Raw genomic sequence first — 21,213 nt, 5'->3', positions numbered from 1 at the left:
TTTCCATGTAATGTGCACAAATAAACATATACACAGAGACACAGATGTCCAATCAGGTTGTTAAGCTTTATTCATCAGCAACCTTGTAACATGAATATTTTGACTCACGCATTTAAAATTCATTAGCCACTTGTGCAGCAAGTATAGTTCACTTAGAAGTAGAAAACACTCATGAAACCATGGACAGCAGATGAGTGTCTCTTAACTCAGCTGCAGACATGTACAGGATTCCTAGGCTCAGCCTCTTCCTAATTTCTGTTTCAGATATGATTCCAAGATTCCTTGCCACAATAATCTATGTAAAAGCAGTGCCACAGAAACATGGATAGACTCTCAGAGAAACATCTCAGCCTTCTGTCCCTTCTCCTCCTTTACTTTCTGGAATTTACTTGGATTGCGTTTCCTGAAGTGTCCCCAGAAGTGTCTGTCAGGGAGCAGCAGGGTGGAAGGGAGAAGAGCAGTCAGAGGGGAAAGGGAGGAATGAAGTAAAAGGGGGAACTGAGGAGAAGGAAGTTCAAAACAGCTGAGCAAAGTCATAAACCCTAGAAAGCACAGGCATAGATGAGCCAAGAATGAGTGGTTGGCCAAAGAGATAAGGATAAGCAGGAGGGGGGGGGGCAGGGGGAGGAAAAAATATGGCTTACTGAATAAATTAAAAACACTTGGGAGTTTATTTTGCCTATTTTATTTTAACTGCAGGTAACATTTAAGGATGATGCAGGACCATAAAATAAAGCAGATTGCACATTAATTTTTAGCTGAGGTTAGGAGGCACAGGAATGAGGCAAGGAACTACAGAAAAAGAAAAAATCATTTTATGGCTAAGAAAGTGAATATTGCACCAGAGAGGGAGGGAATTACATTCCATCCCAGCTTCCACTCCAGATTTTCTATGATTCATTTACATTTTCAGGATGGTCATTAATTCTAGGTTCTTCATTGTCTGGGGACCTGCCTTAGAAGTCCTAAGGTTGAAACACGAAAACACTGAACACTCTCAGCTACAACCAAAGCTGATAAAAATCGTGTCTCATACTTAGTATCTAATACCAGTTACTTTGAAAAAAGTGCAATCCTTGGTACCTCATAGAGGGCATCCAAATAATTGATATTTTAGGTGTTAATCTTCCTGTGCTTCAATGGAACAAGTTTGCATCAATAATGAAATTTTCTCTGCCTTGTGTGTTGGAAGTGCTTATATACTTACTACCTTAAGAAATTATATGGAAGACTTCAGAAGAAAATGACTGCTTCTAAAAGGGTCCGAACAGTGAGATGCAAGCATGCCATCAAACACACCCTGATTAACAGTTGAAAACTGTTCATTAGATGAACACACCTCTTGTCTGCACCGAGTTATGAAAAGGGACTGTAAAATAGAATACTGGGTCAGTTAATTAAAGATTGCTATAATGCTTATGTGCAACAGGACAAAATTTAGAGGTATATGGGCAAATCTGAATTACTAACATGGAAATCTTATTACTGCATACTCCATCTGACTTTAGTTAACCATATGTCCTTGTGTATACACATATCCTTGGGAGTGTACATCTATATATGTGTGCAGGAGAACACTAATTCTGCATGAATTAAACAGGCTTCTTTTAAGCTTCCAGTAGAAACCAACACACACAAAAACCAATTCCTTGCTTTCATCATTAGCTCTGAAGAACCCTTCAATCAAATGCAACATGAAATAAAGATGTGGTGTAGGCACTTACAACATTTTAAGAGAAAAGGCTATGTTTGCCTTACTCCATTTCAAAGAAAACACAACTCATACCAAAACAAAAAAACAAACGAGTAAAAACAGGGTGCAGACCTCTGATTTCCAGACCATTGTCATTCCAGGCATTAGTGCAGGTTCCCAGTGGGACAAGTTTTAGAATAAAGTAACTGGAATTTGGATGTGGAAATTAAGTACAGCTGTGCTTATAAAGGTACAAACCCAACCAGGTATTAACTTCTTTTTTTTCCTTGAAATATAAATTAATCTGTATATTGTACAAGCGCATAATCACATTGCTTGGCAGCTCCTGAAAACTAAAATTTTATTATGCCTCCATATTTGGTAATCATATTCTAGGCTGGAGTCTCCTCCTTAGCACTTGACTAAGTGAAGTGACTTGAAAACCTAACACATTAGTCTATATTCAAAAGCAAAATTGCACAATGGAAAAAAAAAATAAAATACGAAATTGTGCAGAGAACATGGAGAAGTTACCAGAATTTTATATACAGGATTACCCACAAGAAAAACATATTCCTGGACTAAAAAACACAGAAACTCAAACTTGTTTTATGAGACCCAAGTTTAGCATTCTCTTTTGGCTGTAGTAATGTAGGTGTTTCAGAGAAAGTGTAAGAAAATTACACTGGGCCAATGTGGGATTATCTGCCTCCCATAAATCTCCTTCTAATGTGACACAGTGAAACTAAAGTTGCAAAGTCTAATGAAATGTAATATGCTTTCCAAATTCTTATTACTTATGATGAGACTAGATTGTCTTTTTCTTGTAATCTAAATAACACTTCCTTTCCTTCTATTATGGACCTTTATGTGTGGTGAAGGCTGACCTCACAATGCTTTCAGTGTATGCCTTTGGATGACACAATAAACCTAACTGTGAACATAACACAAACCACTACAGTGTATCCCAGACCCTGCAGGTGGCTCATAAAACTCTCCTGCTCCAAGCAGCTCCTCTGAAGGGCTGTAGGGCAAAACGAATGTCACTCGAGACAGGTTCTCTGTTACAGTTTGTTACCATGTTGTCAGTGATACTGGAGTCTCCACCCAGTCTATCTATTAGTAAAGCCTGATACAGCAATCTATTCACAGCACGGAAGAGATTCATGCAAAAAGTCTAGAGGTATCAGAGCACAAAGCAGTGGAGAAGGAAGGAAACATTTTTAGCACTCAAAACTGTGTGGATAGTGGAAATCTTCATCAAGCAGCATTAACTGAGCCCTGAAATGGCTGTAAAAGGTCCTTATAGCAACCCAGTACCCGTGTAAGATTCGCTAAGACATCTTATTTCTTGCAATCAGTTTCTTGACATAAATATAAACTCAGTAAGTCTCAGTAGCCTGTCATTCCTAATTTGCAAGGATAATAATAAAGGGTTCTTTTTTTAGTGAAGCATGAATTCTGCAAGCTCTCTAGTCTCAGCACATCTGTCCCTGCTCTCCTGCCAATCCAACCATCTTGGCAAAAGTAATGTAGCACTCTCAAGAAAAAGGAGCAGAAAAGGAGTACGTAGTTTCTCCACTCGGTTTCAGCAGCAGCAAGTTGAAGCAGAGATAAGAACAAATAGATGGGATGTTCAAACAACAGGACCATGGCCATTGTTCCTGTGGTAAGGAGCTTGCTCAGTCTCAGCACATCAGCATCTTGAGGCAAATGATGCCTGGAGAATGCACCGAGTCCTCATTAAACCGGCACAAACAGGCACAGAGTCACAGGGTCTCTTTCTTGCTTAAAATGGGATTTTATTGCCTCCTTTTGTCTGTCGCTCTAGGCAACTGCCTGCTTCGCCTGCTCATAAAACTGGGCCAGCTTACTAGGGAGCAGTAAAGTAACACTCAGCTTTGCGTTAGTATTCCATCAGGAATCGTATAATTTCTACATCAGAGGGGAGACGCTGTTCAACTTGCTGACCCTTAAACTTTGATTTTTGACCTGATCTTAAAACTTTGCCTTCCCAACTCCTTCAAATAGCTACCATTTTGGAGCGAAGACAATGGGAAGGCTGAACATGCAGCCCCTGGCAGAACTAGGCTCTAAAAATTTGAGGAGAACTGATGGGTATTTTAAGTACCTAGTGGCTGTATTTTAGTGCAGGGCAAAACACTTTACCTGAAAGATATAAAAACTGCCCCTCAGCTATTATGACCCGACATGTACTTGGTGTAGGAAGTGCCAGCTTCAGGTATGCCTTCAATAGAAGTACTGAGCATGTCTCTACTGATCACAGTGAGATTGAAATCACATCACTACCAAGTGCTTTCGCATACCTCACAATATGTATTAAAGTATTAAAACACATATGAATAAGTGCATAAATTTAGCTTGCAGACAGAATAAATTTGTTTCTCAGAGTTAAGTTTGTATCACAACATTGCCTTCAGCATATCACTCAGGTGACTTCCCAAGTTCTTCAAACTATCAGAACTGATCTATAATGCTCATTTACACAACTTGACTGAGAATGATATGCCTCAAAAAGCTGGTTGGAAATTTCAAACCCTTTGCTTTTGTATTTTTTATTGATCTCCATGGATTTGGATCAGGACTACTGAACTGTACTGCCTACCTTCAATATATTGCCATTTCCTGTGGTACTGCTTAAGAAATGAAGCACTACTCTGAATTACAGCAGGATCAGGTCATCAGGAATAACTTGCGTTTACTCGTGTTTTCCCAAGGGATGCATTCTGTAGCTTCATTTAAATATATCTGAACATGGAGCAAATAAGGACAGAGTGATAAACCAATAAACATTCAGTTGAAAGGGAAAGAACATACACCAAGAGCATATGCACAAAGATTCCCTGCCACTTTGCTGATTTAGTGTTTTTCAGTATCAAGCCATGTTTATATGAAGTCACTTGCAGAATTTTAGATCTGTTTGTACTCCTGTTTGGCACAAGGATACTTCTTGCATTAACTTTAATGACAGATACTACAGATCTTCTCCAAGTAGAGTCAACATAACTAGTCCACATAACTAGTTTGCGACTCACATACAGACACAGATTCTAAAATATCCCTTCTAAAGTAGTACATTTTCGTAAGTGAACAATTAAAAAAACCTGTTATTCAATATAAAAGAGGATAATTTTGATGTATGCTTATAATGAACACAGAAGTACCCTATTTACGATTTTTATTTTGGTTTACATAATATTTTTATATTGTTTTTCTTCTTGTTGAATTAACAAAATAATTCTTTTTAATTTAAGAAAAACTACCAACTAATCTCCAAACTGAGTTAACCCAGAGTGCTTTCATACTGATAAAGTCTCAGGTAAAGCAATAAATTAGTTTTCTCTGCAGTCATTTCTTTATCCTCTTCATTTCAGCTTCACTGTACTTCATTCCCAGCATTTTATATTCACAGGCACTAAAGGTGGGGACACTGAGCCCTAAACACAAGCAGATTGAAGCTGGACAGCTGAAGAGATTACTACTCTAAGGCATCTGTCCAGTTCAGCTTTCATAGAGGTGGCAGCTACCGTGACAGGAAGCTGAGTCATGCATAAAAGCAATCCAGTGTACAGATCAAAATAGTAATACAGATCAGCACAGGTTCTGAACTGCACACTGGCAGCCTGCAAGCTGCACAAACTACCTGCTTCGTATGCAGTGCAGCGATGCCTGCCACCAGCACCATATCAGCCAGGCAACCAACAGACAGGGGGAACAGCTGGAAGTGATATGCCTGGTCCCATTTCATTCAGATTGGGTTCGTGAAACAATATATTCAGTTAAAAGCTGACATTTTTGTCAATGCTGTCAAAAACAAAATTCCAAAAGAATTCAAATTATTCAAAGTCAAGTTTTCAACTTAGTGAAAATGACTGTCAAAATGAATCTTAAAAAACCCACTGCATTATGGCTGAAATGGTAAAGGGGTAGATCAATGAGCTTCATCTTCCAAAGAAGCTGTCTGATAAAGTGCCGATAACACTAAGGCAGCAGCAATGTGAAGTGAGAGTCTCTGCATCCTTACCAGGAGGTGCTTCCACAAACAAATTCCTATTTAAGAGCTGCCTAGTAGTTTATGCAGAAGAAACAAAGGAGATAGCCCAGCTGAGAGTTAGTGCCAGCAAAGTACGTAAGACATAACTCAGCCCACACTATAAATCATTTCCTTCGTGCACTCATTAACTGTCTGCAGCCTCAAGGAGCTGCTTTTCAGCTCTGAATTAGAGAAATTACCTGTTAGTGACACAAGCCAGAAAAAGGCACACCTAAGCACATTGGCTACACAAAGGGTAAAGGAAGTGCAGATAAGACCAATAGTTTTGTAGGCAACGACATGCATGAAGCCTTATTTCCTACAGAATTGCATCTCCTGACTATCAGATTTTTTAACCGAATTATACCAAAGCTTCAGGCTTGTCTTAACAGAGCACCAGAGAATCCACAGAGAAGAGAAATATGCATGTCTACCATGTCTACCATGCAGGCTTCAAGTGAGATTTGTTCCTTATTGGACATTGCTGAATCCTACAGAAATATGTATTTTTATTGAAAGTTGGATTTTTCCAATGCCTGTACATTCAGGTCCCAACAGTCCCACAAGCCCTCTGTTCAACGCTGACATTTCAACATTAATGGTTGAAATATATGCTGCATATTTTTCCTCTTTGCACATAAGCATATTTTCTCCTGCCCAGCTATGTTCACAGAACTTACAGGAATGCTCTTTCTTTGAGAATTAATATCTCAAAATTTGCCCCTCTGTTTCATTTGGTTGAAATCAGCCCAAAACTTATGGGGTGCAGAACTAATAAAACAACAGCAAGCAAACAGCAGCAAAATTATTCCCTTATATGCAAATACACACGGATGCAATTCTGCATATGCCTTATTTCTTTAAGAAATCGGAATTTTTCTCAAAAATCTGCTCAGTAGTACTTAAGGAACTCATCTTGCTGTCACCTTCATTTCTGAAACGAGCTGAACAGTTTGCTTTTGCCTACTTTAGTAGCATTACCTCGGTGAAAGCCAGCTCAGGGTCCCTTACTGCTGCCACAGCAAGCAACTCGTCTGGCTGGGACCACAGGGAGGGTAACACAACCGAGTACCGAAAAGCGGGGAGATGAGAGGAAGATCTCGGCTCCCAAATACTGTGTATAAAAACACAATAAGGTTGTTTTATATACATTATACATAGTGTACCATACACGTGGAAATACACAAACCAGCATTTTATCAGTTACAGCACATGAATATATAGATACCGCCCGCGTCAAAGACTTTTCTCTCCAGCCTTTCAAACACCTGCAGATCTCTGTCGAAGGCTGCATCCTCCTCCCAGGAAGGATTCCCACGGCCAACAGACCCATCAGGCTGGCTGCGGCCCCGTGCCCACCCCTCCCCTGCCCCTCCAGCCCCTCCTCTCCACCGTGCTGCCAGGTCCCTGCCTGCCTGCCCGCCCCTCCCGGGGAGGTTTCTAAACTCCGCGGCTCGCCGAAGGCCCGCCGCCCGCTGGGGCTGGGGCCGCAGCACCGCGCAGCACCGCACCGCGCCGCCGCCCGACCCCGCCGCCCTCCTAAATATTTCATCGGCGCTGCCCGACGGGATGCCCCGCCACTGACTGCTGCAAAGGGACCGCATCCCGCCGGCGGCGTGGCTCGCTGCTTCCTGCCTCTTTCATTCTTCAAACCGCAGCTTTTCATTTATTCCGATAAATAAATAACTGATTAAAAACAAAGGAAAGAAAAAAGCAGCAAGAGCATCTCTCTTTTGTATCTGAGCAAGTGGGACTCCTGTGCAGGAGATTACGGAACACAGCACAACAAGGGCTCTGAACTCTTCCGAGCCCAAAGGATAAGCCGGCAGCAGTTTTCCTATAAAAATCCGATCGCGGGGCTGTGACACACTCGGAGGAGCGAAGGCGCCGTCAGCCTCACCAGAGACGTCCCCGCTTTGGACACCTCAAACCCTCGCAGGTGGAGGGGGAACCGGAGAGACTCGCCGGCCACACCGCGCTCCCGGCGCTCAGCCTCCCGCTGCTCCGGGGCCGCGCCCGGGGCCGGGCGGCGCTGGGGGTCCGGCTGCTGCTGCCGCCGCGGGGCCGCCGTCCCGCCGCCGCCTCCGCCGCGCCCGGCACCGCTCCGCCGCAAACTTTCTTCCCGTGCCCTCCTCGCCGCCGGCGGCCGCAGGGGAGCGGCGCGGGGGGCGGACGGCGCCTCGTCTCCCCGCTGCCCCCGCGCTCCGTCTCCGGACGGCGGCCACAGCCCCGGCCACAGCCCCAGCCCCGCCGCCGCCGCGCAGGCAGGCGGCGGCCCCGGGCAGCCGGAGGATCCGTATGGCCGCTGCCGGCCAGCCGGTAGCAGGAGCCGCTGGCGCCGCCGCGGCGGTGCGGGGGCTGCCCTAAGCCGGCGCCTCGCCCTGCAGCGCGGCGGGATGTGGCCGGCCGGGGCGGGGGGCAGGCTGCCCTGCCCGCGGGACGCGGCGCTGCGGCGGGCGGCGTTCTCCGGCAACCTCTCGGCGCTGCCGTCCCACCTGGCGCCGAGCGGCAGGAGCGTCCGCGTCTTCATCAGCGCCAACCCCGAAGGTAACCGCGGCCGCCGCGCCCGCCCCGCAGCTCCCCCTGCCGCCCGCAGCGCCCGCGCCGCTCCCCGGGCGCGGCCGCGGCTCCCGGGCACCCTCGCTCAGGGGCCGCGGCGTGGGCGAGCCCGGCTCCTGCCCCTCTCCGCAGCCAGCCCCGAGGGGCACCAGGGCGCGGTGTGGGGCGGCGGGACGGGTCGGGTCGGGGGCGGGCGGTGCGGGGCGCGGCGGCCGCGCGGGTGTGGGGCGGGCGCGCTGGGCGCGGCTGTCCCTGCCGTGTGAGGGGTGTTGGTGTTCAGGTTCGGAGGCGCCCGTGTCCTCCGCTCCTGAAGTTTTATGTCCATAAATGACACGCCTGAAAGGCATCGGTGCGCGGCATGTCCTCTCATTTTTGCGCTGTCGGAACTGTAGGACACGGGGGAGGACCAGGGACATGGAAACGGGCTGCCTTCTGCCGAAGGGGAGGCTTTTCAGGGGGGATGTATTGAAGAGCTCTCCTGGGGAGTCTGATTAGAGTTTCCGATTGATTTAATAGCACAATGAAAGCAGGTCTCAGCCGGCTGAGGCTACAGCTAGTGTGATCCTTTGATCCCGGCTATGCTCCGCTTCCAAGGAAGCATTCACTGAAATCTGCAGTTTTAGCTGCTTAAAGTCGGGGTCGCATACCCGGTATCTGAGTTAATTAGGCATCCTGCTACTTAAAGCCTATTTTTTAAATTACCCTTTGATTCGAGGAATTTGCATACATTCAGGAGGTGTCATTCCCACTTGTAAGATTGGAGTTGCTGAAGCATATTCCCACTTGAAGCACGGAAATAATAAATTAGGCATTCACACTTCTGACGTTTCTTGTCTGTAAAAAATGAGCCCGCTGTATTCACGATTATCTTTCACACCACCACCCACCGCCTTCCCCCCCAACGCTTCTAAATCAACAATACTGTCACCTTTTATGCAAACATCAGAGATCCGAAAATCATGCCTGAAATAACAAAACAGTTTGAATTTTTAAGTGAAAATTGTCTTGGCACCAGTACTTACAGGACTAGGAGAAATAGTGCTCACAAGCAAAAAAAATGCGCATAGTGCTGCTTTGAAGAATTTCCACACCTCCAGCGCTTCTTGCTTTTGACACAAGGAAACTCTCAGCTCTGATATTCAACATCCCTGTTTGTTTAAAAAGATTATATTCTTAAGGGGGGCGTGAAGATGTTTGCAGTTTATTGTTGCCGTTTAAGCAAAGAAATATATAAATAGTGATTACTGGAAAAAAAGTTTGTTTGGCTCTGAAAGAAAACTATTGTGGATTTTTAGAACATATTACATTCAAGCCCCAAACTACAATATATATTTGCATGACCAAGGCCTCTTGTTAATTTTCAGCATATCAGTACAGTTTATACCTGTTTTTCTTGATGCAGAGCATCCTGAAAAGGACAGTGAGTCCCCACACTCCCAGAGATAGACTTGAACTGTGGTGTCAGAGAAGCTTAGGGATTAATCCTACTAGCAGTCACAAGAAAACTTTATCTACCACTGAAAGTGTACAAACCTAAAACTAGTTTTCTTGAATTATTTCAGTTTAATAAGTGTATATGGGAGAACTCTGGTAATCAGTGTCTGGTCTGTTCTTTGCAAAAATACTTTAGTATGACTTGAAATATATTCTGTTTTTATTATGTAACTAGGAAGTGGTTATTTGAAAAATTTCTTCAACAGAAATCCCTAAAAACTGAACAACAAGTGGAGACAGCGAGCATGGGTAGCAGGAGCAAAATTGCTTCCATTTGCAGTCTTGTTTTCTAGAGGAAATTTTGCAGATTAATGAAACTGTATTTTCCCCTAGTAGTTAACAGTATTGTATTGCTCAAATTGTTGATATCGGTTAATCCATCTTCATATAATGAAAATGCCTGGATCTTTAGAAACATGGAAGTTGTTTTATTATTTAGATACAAATAAGCCTGTTTTCACATTTCAGTAGATACAAGCAATCAACCATATTTGGAATATGCATTTTGGCTAGGAGAAGTTGAAGATTTTGCTTTAAACTATTGGTTTTCTTAAGATATTTCTATTGTTTCAAAGTGATGAGGAAAGTAAGTCATATTCATTTGATTGTAATAAGTTTGTAATTTACTATTCCATGTAGAAAACTGCGGATTGTAACAGCAGTCAGTTAATGACAGTTTCTCTGCTACTCAAGAGTGCCTGTATAGATGCCTGCCATTAACATATAGTTCATATGAAATACAACAAGTATAAACTTACATATGGTCCCATTATATGGAGCTGTGATATCAGCCCTTTATAGGTTCAGAGCATTCCAGTGATTCCTGTCAACACTTCAAAGAGAAAATTATTTGAGTTACACAGTTCACTATTTGAAGAAGTTATGTGGTGATATAAGCAATATTACAAGCTCTGGTTGAAACAGGTGCCTTAACTGGAATTAGAAATTTGTCTTGAAAGTGAAATCCAGTGAATCAGAAAGTGCAGCCAAAACTGACAATTTTAGATCCTGTTGGTTCTTCTGAAAGTGGGGAAATTAGACCTTTGCTGGTTTGACGTAAAGTCTTGTTATTGCCGTGATTAGTTAAGCTCTTTAAGTTTTATTTCTGAAGATACCTTAGTAATTTAGTAGAAACAAATGAATTCAATGACAAGGGATGTGCATAAAGCCAAATCCCACACACGGGCGGTTCCACTAAAGACAGGATGATAATGCCTTTATATAGCATTTGAGTGTGTTCTGACATATGTGGTGTTAGCCAGCCTTATCTCAAAGTGTAAACAGGGTTGCACCTATCACTTCACATGGTAAGGATTATCCCTTTTCCATCCATTATTTCAGTTACATACTGCACAGTTTCCTCTGTGCAGCACCTCTACATACTTCCTAAGTTCCAACACCAGATTGCTTTTACTGGATTTTCACAGTTAATATTTTTTAGCCATTTTTTAGCCTATTAAAACATTTCTGTTGTACAAACAGAAACAATTGTGATGAGTTCATGAACAAGCTTTGTTTTAAGTGCCCTTTTTAATTCCTCATGGTTTCCGTGCCTCCCGTACCCGTTTTTCAAAACCATAAAACCAGCTACCAGTTTTGGCACGATTAACAATCTAACGCATGAAGTCCTATGTACATGTAGAAATATAAAATGAAAATCTTATTCTAACAGAAGATACCACTGATATTATTGTCACTTCAATGACCTCATTGTAAAAGCACAGCATAGAATTAACCTGTAGAGCTGGAACTTCACTAGCTTCCCCATAAATTGCCAGAGTGAAATTTCCTTGTCTTATGCTATTGAATGACTGTGTTTTCTTGATTTATTATTCAGTTTTTCACCTTATTTTATGTCCATTGGCATGCATCATCCAGAACATTGTATTAATTTGAAAAACACTTGACTCTAATAAAGTACAAATGTTTGATGCCTATTTACATATTTTCTCATGATACATAAAACAAAATTCTCACCAGCAGTTAGTTTTGCTGACTAAAAAAAAAGAATAAATAATGATTGTGGAAATGGGTCCAATCTTTTTATTTGGACCTATTGTTGTAGGCTGCTTTTCAGGAATTACGTGTATTTTTATCCATGTTGATGTACATGTGAAACAAAAAAAAGTTATGTGAATTTGTAGTTTAGTGCATGTAGTTTAGAACATGATGGTGGATAACTCATAACAGTTGAAGAGTTATGATTGTTTTAATTACAGGGTTATTGCCGTATGTGATAAGAGAAAGGTATAATCTTGCATTCTCAGTATGTTCCAGGTCTATTATATTATTTTTACCTGAAATTTTTTACCTTTAAATAAAATATATAATTGAGGAAATGGTGATGAGGTAAAATATTCAAAAGTCAGAATAATACTTAGTTAATTACAGTCCATTCTGACCAGGCCCAAAATACCATATGGTGTCCCTACTTGGATATATTACATGGAGATCTTTTTATAAAGGCAATTTTATATAATCTGAGTGGAATTTATTCGTTAGCTAAAGAAAACCACAGATGTTCAAGTGTATGAAATTGCAAAGGAGGTGTTGCAGAGATGTGGAGACAAATAACTCCAGGACTTTTTTTATGCTAAGTGTTAGTTCTGGTTACCTAATTTTGTACCTATTTATGGTTTTGTGTGACGCACATCACAGTAGTGTTTAAAATCAAAGCAGTTCAGTAGTTTTAGAGATAAAGTATCTCAGAGTTTGGGGGAGAAACATGGTTTGAGTACCCAAGTTTGGTGTGGACCTTAATTTGAAATGCATCTTATTTCAGGAGGCCCAGAAGTTAGAGTTACCAACAGTTTGTTAAGTTGGAAAGAAACCTACCATTTTCAGCACTTCTGTCTCTGTGTGAAGGTTTCTCTTTGTCTTGTGCTGTGGAACAAATCTGCTGTTGGTGTGGTTCAGCAAGATCTGACTCTCCTTAGACTGTATGACCAAGTCTCATGTAGGTTTTAACTTTTTTTGCAAGTCGGGGCGAGTAGACCTCAAGCAGAACCAGTACAAGATGTTTTTCTTCTAAGGAGGTCCTCAAGCCTTTGTTCCTGTTAGGAGAAAGTACTGTTTTGGGCTAGGGTGAAGACTGATTTGGATTGAAGTTTATTCTGTCAAGCAGATAAACTTGAAAAACTGTTGATAATCTGTATGAAAAAAACCCGCTCTTCATGTTCCCCTATTCTTCATGTGGGTCCTTTGCTTATGAAGCCTGTGGACTGGGCTAAGGATTTGCTCTAAATGTACCAAATGTTTCAAGTGGAAACATTGAGAACTTTTGCTTAATTTTCAACAAAATTGTTCATTCATGTACTCAAAAGGTAGAATGTGCATCTGGAGATGAGACTATGATCCAGATATATGGGGTGGGGGTTTTTTTTAGCAAAGAAGCAAGCTATGTAGTTTGTTGGTTTTGTGGTTTCTTCTTGATATTTAAAAATAAGCAAAATTACCTGAAATCCAGTCACCTTCCTGCTAAGCAACACTTGGAGTTGTAAGCTCCAAAAATTTGGATTAGGTATTCACACTATCTACTTTTTAAAAAAGCACTTAAATTTTTTAACAACATGACCATTGTTTTTTAATATTTAAAATGTTGAGATTGTAATTTTCTATAATTTTATGTGTCTACAGTGCCTATACAAACATATGCACACATATACACAAATTATATAAAATTATAAACTGTAAAATTGTATAAATGAATGTGTGAAACTCAAGCCATGCTGTCAGAGACTATATTCAAACTTGCTGTTAGTTCTTAGTTCTCTTGTGCCGCCTGAGTATTTATGTTCAAAGGGCAACACTCAAGGTTGTACTTCTAGCGTTACTGAAGAACAGCCTAGGTTTTGTTGAATGCTATTGTAAAAGCAAAAGCTTTACAGAGGAATTTAGATTTTATCCACAGGTAAACCTGTAAACATTCAGGGTTGTATGCACCTGCAGCTTAGTTTCTATGACTGCTTTTTCTTAGAATTGAAGAAATAGTATTAAAACAAAGCAGAACCTACAATTTGGGGTTTTTTTCATTCTAACTTGGCAAATACTGTTTTTCTTCAGATGTATTTGCATGTGCTAGACTGGCTCCATATATTGTAGTGTATGTATATGTACAAACATATATATGTATATGCATGCATCCTTTTTTTTTAAAAACTAGAAATACCTAGCAGTCAAGATGTACATAGGACACTGGAGAGTGCCTCATTCTTGGGGGAAGTGGCTTTCTTTGAGTGACAAAGAGGAGCTTCTTGCCCCTGTACACTTGACACAGTTTCTAAATACAGCGAGGGACAGTGAAACAAGTGTGCAAATTCCATGTGATATTAATTTCTCAAATAACATATTAGATGATGGACAGCAGCAGTATTGAATCAGGTCCTTATTGTGAATTGTTCCCTCAGCAAGGTATGAGACCTTTGAAATGAGAGGCAGCACCGTGCAGGCAGCATTCTGGTGCCTTCCCCTATCAACAGAGGGGAGCTTCTTTCCTGCCTGATCAAGGGCAGCAGGATGACCTCTCAGCTGAGCAACACTCTGCTGTGCAGAAAATTAAAGAGGATTTGCAACACTGTTTCAAGGAGGCCACATGTATTCAGTGGCGGGATTTGTGTAATCAGTAAGAGCAGCGCAGTACAAAGGGTACCTGGCTTGGCGTCTTATCTCTGAGCATATGCGGCGAAATAATTCCTCTTAAGAAACTTAAATACATGACTATGTGGGCCTGTATCCACAGAGCTGTGAACACGCAAGGGAAAATCTCACATTATACTTCAAATTTTGTTTGGAGAATTTTAAAATATATATCACATAAAGAAAACTTCAGATCAAGAAGTTACTAAACTTCTAATCCAAAATATGAGGGCAGTGCCCGCGTGGCAATTCTTTTCATCTGAAACAGTTGAAATTTCTTTGAATTTTCATCTGCTGAAAGAGTATTTTGTGATGACATATCCTTTCAGGCTGCAGAAATAATACATTAGTAATATTTAGCTACCAGTAATTTAAGGTTTTAATATATTGAAGGTGGTAGCTATAAATATAATATCATAGATAGTCACGTGTATGGAATACAGAGTAATCTGGCAGTTTTTAATATAGGCAGTGCTGTTCAAAGCAAATGCTTTATCCCCTTACTGGAATTTTAATTAAGGAAGGATAATAATAGACAGAATTAGAGAACCCAATTTAATAATGGTGGTGTCAATGCTACTCTAAAATAACTCCACTGGCCTGACACTACTCCTGTTAATATAAGGGTTGTATCAGAGAGAAAGGTTTTTACTTACAAAATCTTTAGTCAAAAGGGGAGTGGGGCTCAATCACAGGTAGCTGAAAACAAGTGGTGTAGCAAGGTAAAGAGCAGGAAGGCCCGAGTCAGTGCAGAGTGCCATGTGCATGCTGCTGTGCTGGGCAAGGAACATGCGCAACTCTGGTCTCATGACCACCATAATTAAATGCCTGCTCTGTCTCTAAACGGGTCTTAAACTCCCTCTATAAGCAGCTGCTATTGCCTGCTGTTGGAGACAGGATGCTTGTGCCTGAGCAGCTAGAGTCATTCTTGTACAAAATCTGAACGTAAAGAAAATAGTTTCAGAGTTTAAGATCTTGTATTAAGATTACTTTTAAATGATTGAAAGCCATTGAATAACCATGTGATGGTTATAAGATGAGAGGAGTTATCCATACTTATAGAGTTATGCACGTCAGGTATTACATACAAGATAAATGAGAAGCAAATGCAATAACATCAGACTTAGTGAGTTAGACCAAAGGAGCCCAATACTCCTCCTTTGACCCTAGCAATTTCAGATGTATGATGAAAGAATAATAAATCACAACAAAATGATGAAGATTATCTCTTTGTGCTTAATAAACCTGTGAAGTCCTTTGCTTCCATGAATTTGTCTAGTGGCTTTACTAATTAGTCAGTATTCTTGGTACTTGTAGCAACCTTTCCAAATCTTGAGGTAGATTATTGCCCGGTGAAAAGCCTGATCCTGTGAACTTCAGTGGGAATTCTTTATGAACAAGACTATGTGTATTTAGCCAAAGAAGAGATCTCAAAAACCAAAAGTGGAAATATCTATGGAGAAAGGGTACCTAAAAGCAGATCTCCTTGAAAGAATAACTTTATCCAAAACCATCATTGTGATGATCCATTTTTGTCTATCTGTATATAGAGAGCTTAACTGTGAAGGTCTAGGTACCTGAATGTCCTTATTTCTATGGGATTATTAAAATAGAGCCATAATGAGACATAAATAAGGAAATGACAGTGTTTAATAATCTAAGGAGCCTAAAGTATGGAGTCTAATCTAAAGGAATCCAGTGTGGCATGCAGGACTCTAATCTAAGGGTTATTTTATTATCGAGAATTTTCCACACCTAACTATGCCAGCATGACACATCTAGAGGATCTTGCTTTGCTGTCATAATTAAACATAACATTAATCACATATGACCACTTTATAAGTGATTTTCTTGAAATGAAGGACTCAATATTTTTAATTTTTGTACATACTGTTGTTTAATAAAGGCCCTACAAATTCTAGAAAAGAAGATCAGAGGGAAAGTATTTTGTTAAATAGTTCTGGTGGCTAGATTCAGAGCTTGCACTGTTCTGACAAGACAAAGTAATATGTTCAGAAGAAAATTCCTATTTTTCTCCTTCATTTTTCTTCCCATAATATTTCTGATCACTCAAATAGTAGTGAGCAGTAAGTGTTGAACTTTTTAGGAGTGGTTACTAGAAAATACTATTAAAATTATAGAATCATATTATTGTTAGATAATGGTCTTGATTTACCTATATATGTATTCTATTATATTTAAAAGTGATGAAGAATTATGCAATGCTCTTGAAGCAAGTTATTAAAGCATTTCTGTTTATGTGATCCCTAATTAGGTGCATCAAGACACTAGCAATTTATGATGATGATTTACTTTGAAATGCAAGCCATTTACGACATGGAATAATGAATTAATCAGTCTGTGGTTAGCAGAATGAGTACTGGTGAGTTATATGATGTGCCATTTAAAGCGGGTATGTGTGGCTATAACAGAGGTCCAAGGGACCTTAGGCCGCTATTTAATTAGTCATTTATTGTTGTGCAAATCACAGACCAGGAGGCTGTAAGGGACCTCTTGAGGCCTTCATATCTGTCCACCTGCCTGAAGCAGGAGCAAACATACGTGTGCCATTCCTGACAGATTATTTAGCTCTTCATGACCTGTCTCCAAACCAGTCAAGAAAATACCCAGGAAAGCAGACTGTACAGCATAGTGCTGTGGTATGTCTTCCATAGCCCGACAGTAGTGCTTACAGCAGCATACATAGACACACAATAAGCTCATTAGTCAATAAAAAGGACCAAAAATAAAAAAATTCCTAAAAATTTCCTTGCTTAGAATGAGTTTCAGTAACTTTCAGTAACTGTGTATGTAATTATTCATAAATTTCTCAAATCCAGTTTCTGCCTCCTCATCCTTTTACCGTGTCAGGAACTCCATCTGCGCGTTCATGCAAAAGGTAGGATATATAAAGCAATAAACGCCCATAAAGATTATTTTACCATGGATGTATGTCCTGCCAGTGGTCTGCTGGTTTCAGGTGAAGCTTTTCTGGAAATGAGGCATTTGTGAAATGTTTAATGTTACAGCTCATGTTACATCTTTTTCTTTGGTGTTTTATTTATGAGTGGAAGGAGGAGACTCATTTACATGATTTCTCATATTTACCTGGTGATTTTGTTTAATGTCAGTCAGTGAATTTAAAATACTTTTCAAAAGACACAGGTCATTGTTTATTCCTTCTTTTTAAAAAAAAACAGAGAAAAAAATGCAAATTATCTCCTTACACTCCACCTGTTTTAATTAAAAATGTTCTATTTTACACTTTCTATAATCAACCATGTATAATACTATATAATTCTATTAAGCAATTCCATTGGTGGTATATTGTTCCAATGTTAATGCCACAGTCAGCTCCTCATAGTCATTCTGTAAATTCAGAGTAATTTCAAATAAAATAGATTAGATCCCAGTTATGGATTCAGTTGTGTTTAACTGCATATATATGTGGAAGGCAAAAGATGACTTTTTATCTATGTGGCCAAGGGACAAATAACTTTGCAGGCACTTGTAAAGACTGATAGTGTCTGGCAATGCAGGAAATGGAAATAAAGTCAAGTCCACACTTTCAGTCAGCTTCTACACTTCCATTGAGAGTATAGCATCATAAAAGGTCTTTATCCTCCTTTAAAGATATTGTCATTGGTATTATTATCATGAAAATAAGAGCAAAGAGTTGGGGAAGATGGCCAAAGTAATTGGAAAGCACCAATCTGGGAGGCAGCCTGTAGTTCAGTCACCAATTGATTAAATTGGTATACCAGTTCTGGAAGATCTTTAAATATTATTTTCTGTATCACACTTGTGAAAGATATTTGTGAGAAATTAAACTTACTTGTTTCAACTACATCTGCGTCTCAAATGAAGCAAGAGACTAGAACATGTATTGTGCTTTTTCAGTTGCTAACTCCCCAAGATTGTTAAACTGCAAATTAGTTACCTTTACATATAATCAACAAAATGTGATTAGCAAGCAGAAGAAATAAATAAAACCTGGAGCAAGAAAATACTACCTAGTAACATCAAGGCATCAGAAAAATATTTGACTGATAAAAACAGATACATTTTAGAATTTATTAAGAATGGCCTTTTCAACTGGATTATATAATCTTCACTAAAAATAATGCTTAGATGAATCATTAGAATTGGGAAGGGTAAGGGAGAACAGAGATATGAAAAATCTCTATTCCTTTACATGTCAATCACTGTTTGCCTCTCAGATATTACATAAACCATCAAAACAAGCCAGTTCTGTGAATTATTTGGCCACATTCAGTGAGTTTTAGCACAAACCCTACCTGGAATTCTCAGTTTTATAAACTGTTGTACCACAGGGCCTGTAAGTGGGTGGTAATAGCTAGGCAGAAATTGTCTGTCAGTATGTGAAGTAGTCCTGTAAAGAAATCAGTTGAGATTCTCTTCTTTAAGCAAGATGTAGTTCAGTTTCTGGCATCCCTCCCTCATGTAGCCTCATTGTTCTGGGCTTAATGCCCTCTTGCAGCTGCTCTCCTTTGCTAGGGTTGTCATTTAATGTCTCCATCTTTGATAACAGTTTCTACAGCAGCCAAGAGCTATTCTGACTGTGCAGTGATGTTATTTAATAGTACTGTCCATTTAGCATCAAGAAAAAATAATCTGTTTCAAGGAAAACTCCTGCTGTATCGATGCAAACTTAATGCACTGATAGCAAGCAGCACCTCTCACTTCTTCTGTGGGCATCTCTGTACACCCAAAAGCATCAAGTTCAAGACTTTTGTCATCTTCTGGCATAAAAGTCTTCAAATCTTTCACTTGAAGCCCATAGAGTAGGCTGCATTTATCAGTCATGCTTTTCCAGCTAGCCCAACTGACCAGCAGTTTTGAAGTGACCCAAACTGCGGCTATATTCCACCAAGCTTAAGGAGGAATACCACCTGAATTAGAACTTGGTGACTTGTGAACTTAAGTAGAACGTCTAGAGAAGGGAAGGGCAACTTTACTGGGGAGCCAACAGTGCTTGCAGAGCTCTTCCATAGTTTTGCGGCACTGCCAGATGCAAAGTCACATGGGAGTGTTTATTGGAATTTCTTCAGAATGAAGTGTATTTAATAGGCCTCCACTGGACTGTATTGTGAAATACATGTGTGCTTTTATGAGACTGTCTTTCTCATGTTTTTTTGTGGCTCACCTCTGCTTTATGCCTTCTCAAAGCCTACAACATACTACATTCACTTCTAGCACTTGAATCAGCAACTTGTTAGGAGACCACGTCTGTGACATCCCTTTGCTTTATTGATTACCACAGCCTCGTTACCTCAAGTGCTTTAGTAACATACCCTGGTTGTTTTCTCTTTGCTCTGGGGATGTCAGGAGAAGAGTAGTAAAACTACTGCAGTACACAAAACTGAAATGTTAAAAGTATTTTCCATTGTTGTACAGCCTTTTTTCTGCTTTCTAGGAAATTCCATAATTTTTTGAAGTGTGAGCTGACACCTCTTAATAAATTAGTAGGATTTTTGCACATAACTTTGTTACTGCACTGACTGGCCCTTTTTCTGTCTTCTGTTATTCATTTTTGCACAGCTCATTCAGAATTCCTCCTTCAGATTTCACAATAAGTTTTTCTTTCATATTAATTTTGATCATAGTTGCAAATTCTTGTCCTTGCAGGCCTTATTGTTTTCCAGTGCTTAGTTGTAATAAGCTTTGGTGTTCTGCAGAGATAATTTTCAGACTTACATTTTGTGTTTCTGGATGTGCTGTGTCTTCAGTTCCTCCTGTCACATCATTTAATTGTATGACAGCAATTGTTTGAAAATTGTCATGTTTCCAGGAGCTTTTGTTAGCTTGCTTTATTAACTGAAAGAATTAGACTTTGTTGCATTCTTCCACTTGTGCAGTTTGCAGAGTGCAAAATTCTCCCCCCTTAGAGATTCTGCCTTCAGCCCATGGTGCCACTAAAGCTCCTGCTGTTGCTTGCCATTTGCATGCAGATGCATTTGCATTTGCAGTGTTTGCCACAAACTACAGTCAAGGGATACAAGGATGCCTAGATACCCTAGCTGCAGTCTAGGGACCATTTGCAGGATTGGGAAAGGATTCCAGGTCAACCTAATTCTTCTTCTTTTATTTTAGAACACCTACCTGTAAGGGTGCTGTGTTCCCAAAGGTTAGTTAATTAGGACACATTATGAGAAAAAACTCTGCTTCAGTCTTCACCTGTGCCATAACCACTAGATTTAATGTGTCCATACTGTTTATTTACTGATCGATTTATTTATGGATCGAAGGATTTCACCTAAACTCTGTGGAAGTCAGTAAGGATCAAAAGGTAGGGGTTTCAACATGTGCCACGAATATAGAACTTGATTTAAAATCTGCTGAGATTAGCAGATCTTTCCATTAACTTCACAGACTTTTGGATCAGACTCCCAAATTTTTTCATGTAAGCATACTGCACACATAATAGAACTCTCAGAAACCAACATTTGCTTTAAATTGAGAAGACAATCATGTGAATAATGACAATTTAAAGCTTGATATTTGAATACAGGAACCACTTTTCCCTTCTGTCATATTATTTCAATACTGATGTTTCCCCCAAATTCTGTATTTTAACATGGGTCTTGACCCTTCTGATTTTACTAGTCAACTCTTTTATTTTTTTAAATTGTTCGGGTGTTACTGTTAAACCAATAGGTGGCACCGGTTAATCGTATTAATAGTCAAGATGCAGGGTATTTTATAAGATGACACTGTGAAATCTGGCCATTATAATTGTAAAAACATTACAATTTTA

General features: G+C 40.2%; 1 protein-coding gene across 1 annotated transcript in view; it reads left to right on the top strand.

The window, feature by feature from the left end:
• The first annotated feature begins 7,209 nt into the window (after positions 1-7,209).
• The window catches only part of NWD2 (NACHT and WD repeat domain containing 2), a 53,593-nt gene continuing 39,589 nt past the window's right edge, over positions 7,210-21,213 (top strand). The window contains exon 1 of the mRNA XM_064653034.1: positions 7,210-8,294. Coding sequence (XP_064509104.1) covers positions 8,144-8,294 — 151 coding nt within the window. The 5' untranslated portion in view covers positions 7,210-8,143. The remainder of the gene's footprint in view (positions 8,295-21,213) is intronic.

Source organism: Pseudopipra pipra, chromosome 4 (genome assembly GCF_036250125.1).
Source record: "Pseudopipra pipra isolate bDixPip1 chromosome 4, bDixPip1.hap1, whole genome shotgun sequence".
Classification (NCBI taxonomy): domain Eukaryota; kingdom Metazoa; phylum Chordata; class Aves; order Passeriformes; family Pipridae; genus Pseudopipra; species Pseudopipra pipra.
This window is presented reverse-complemented; position numbering and strand designations above follow the sequence as displayed.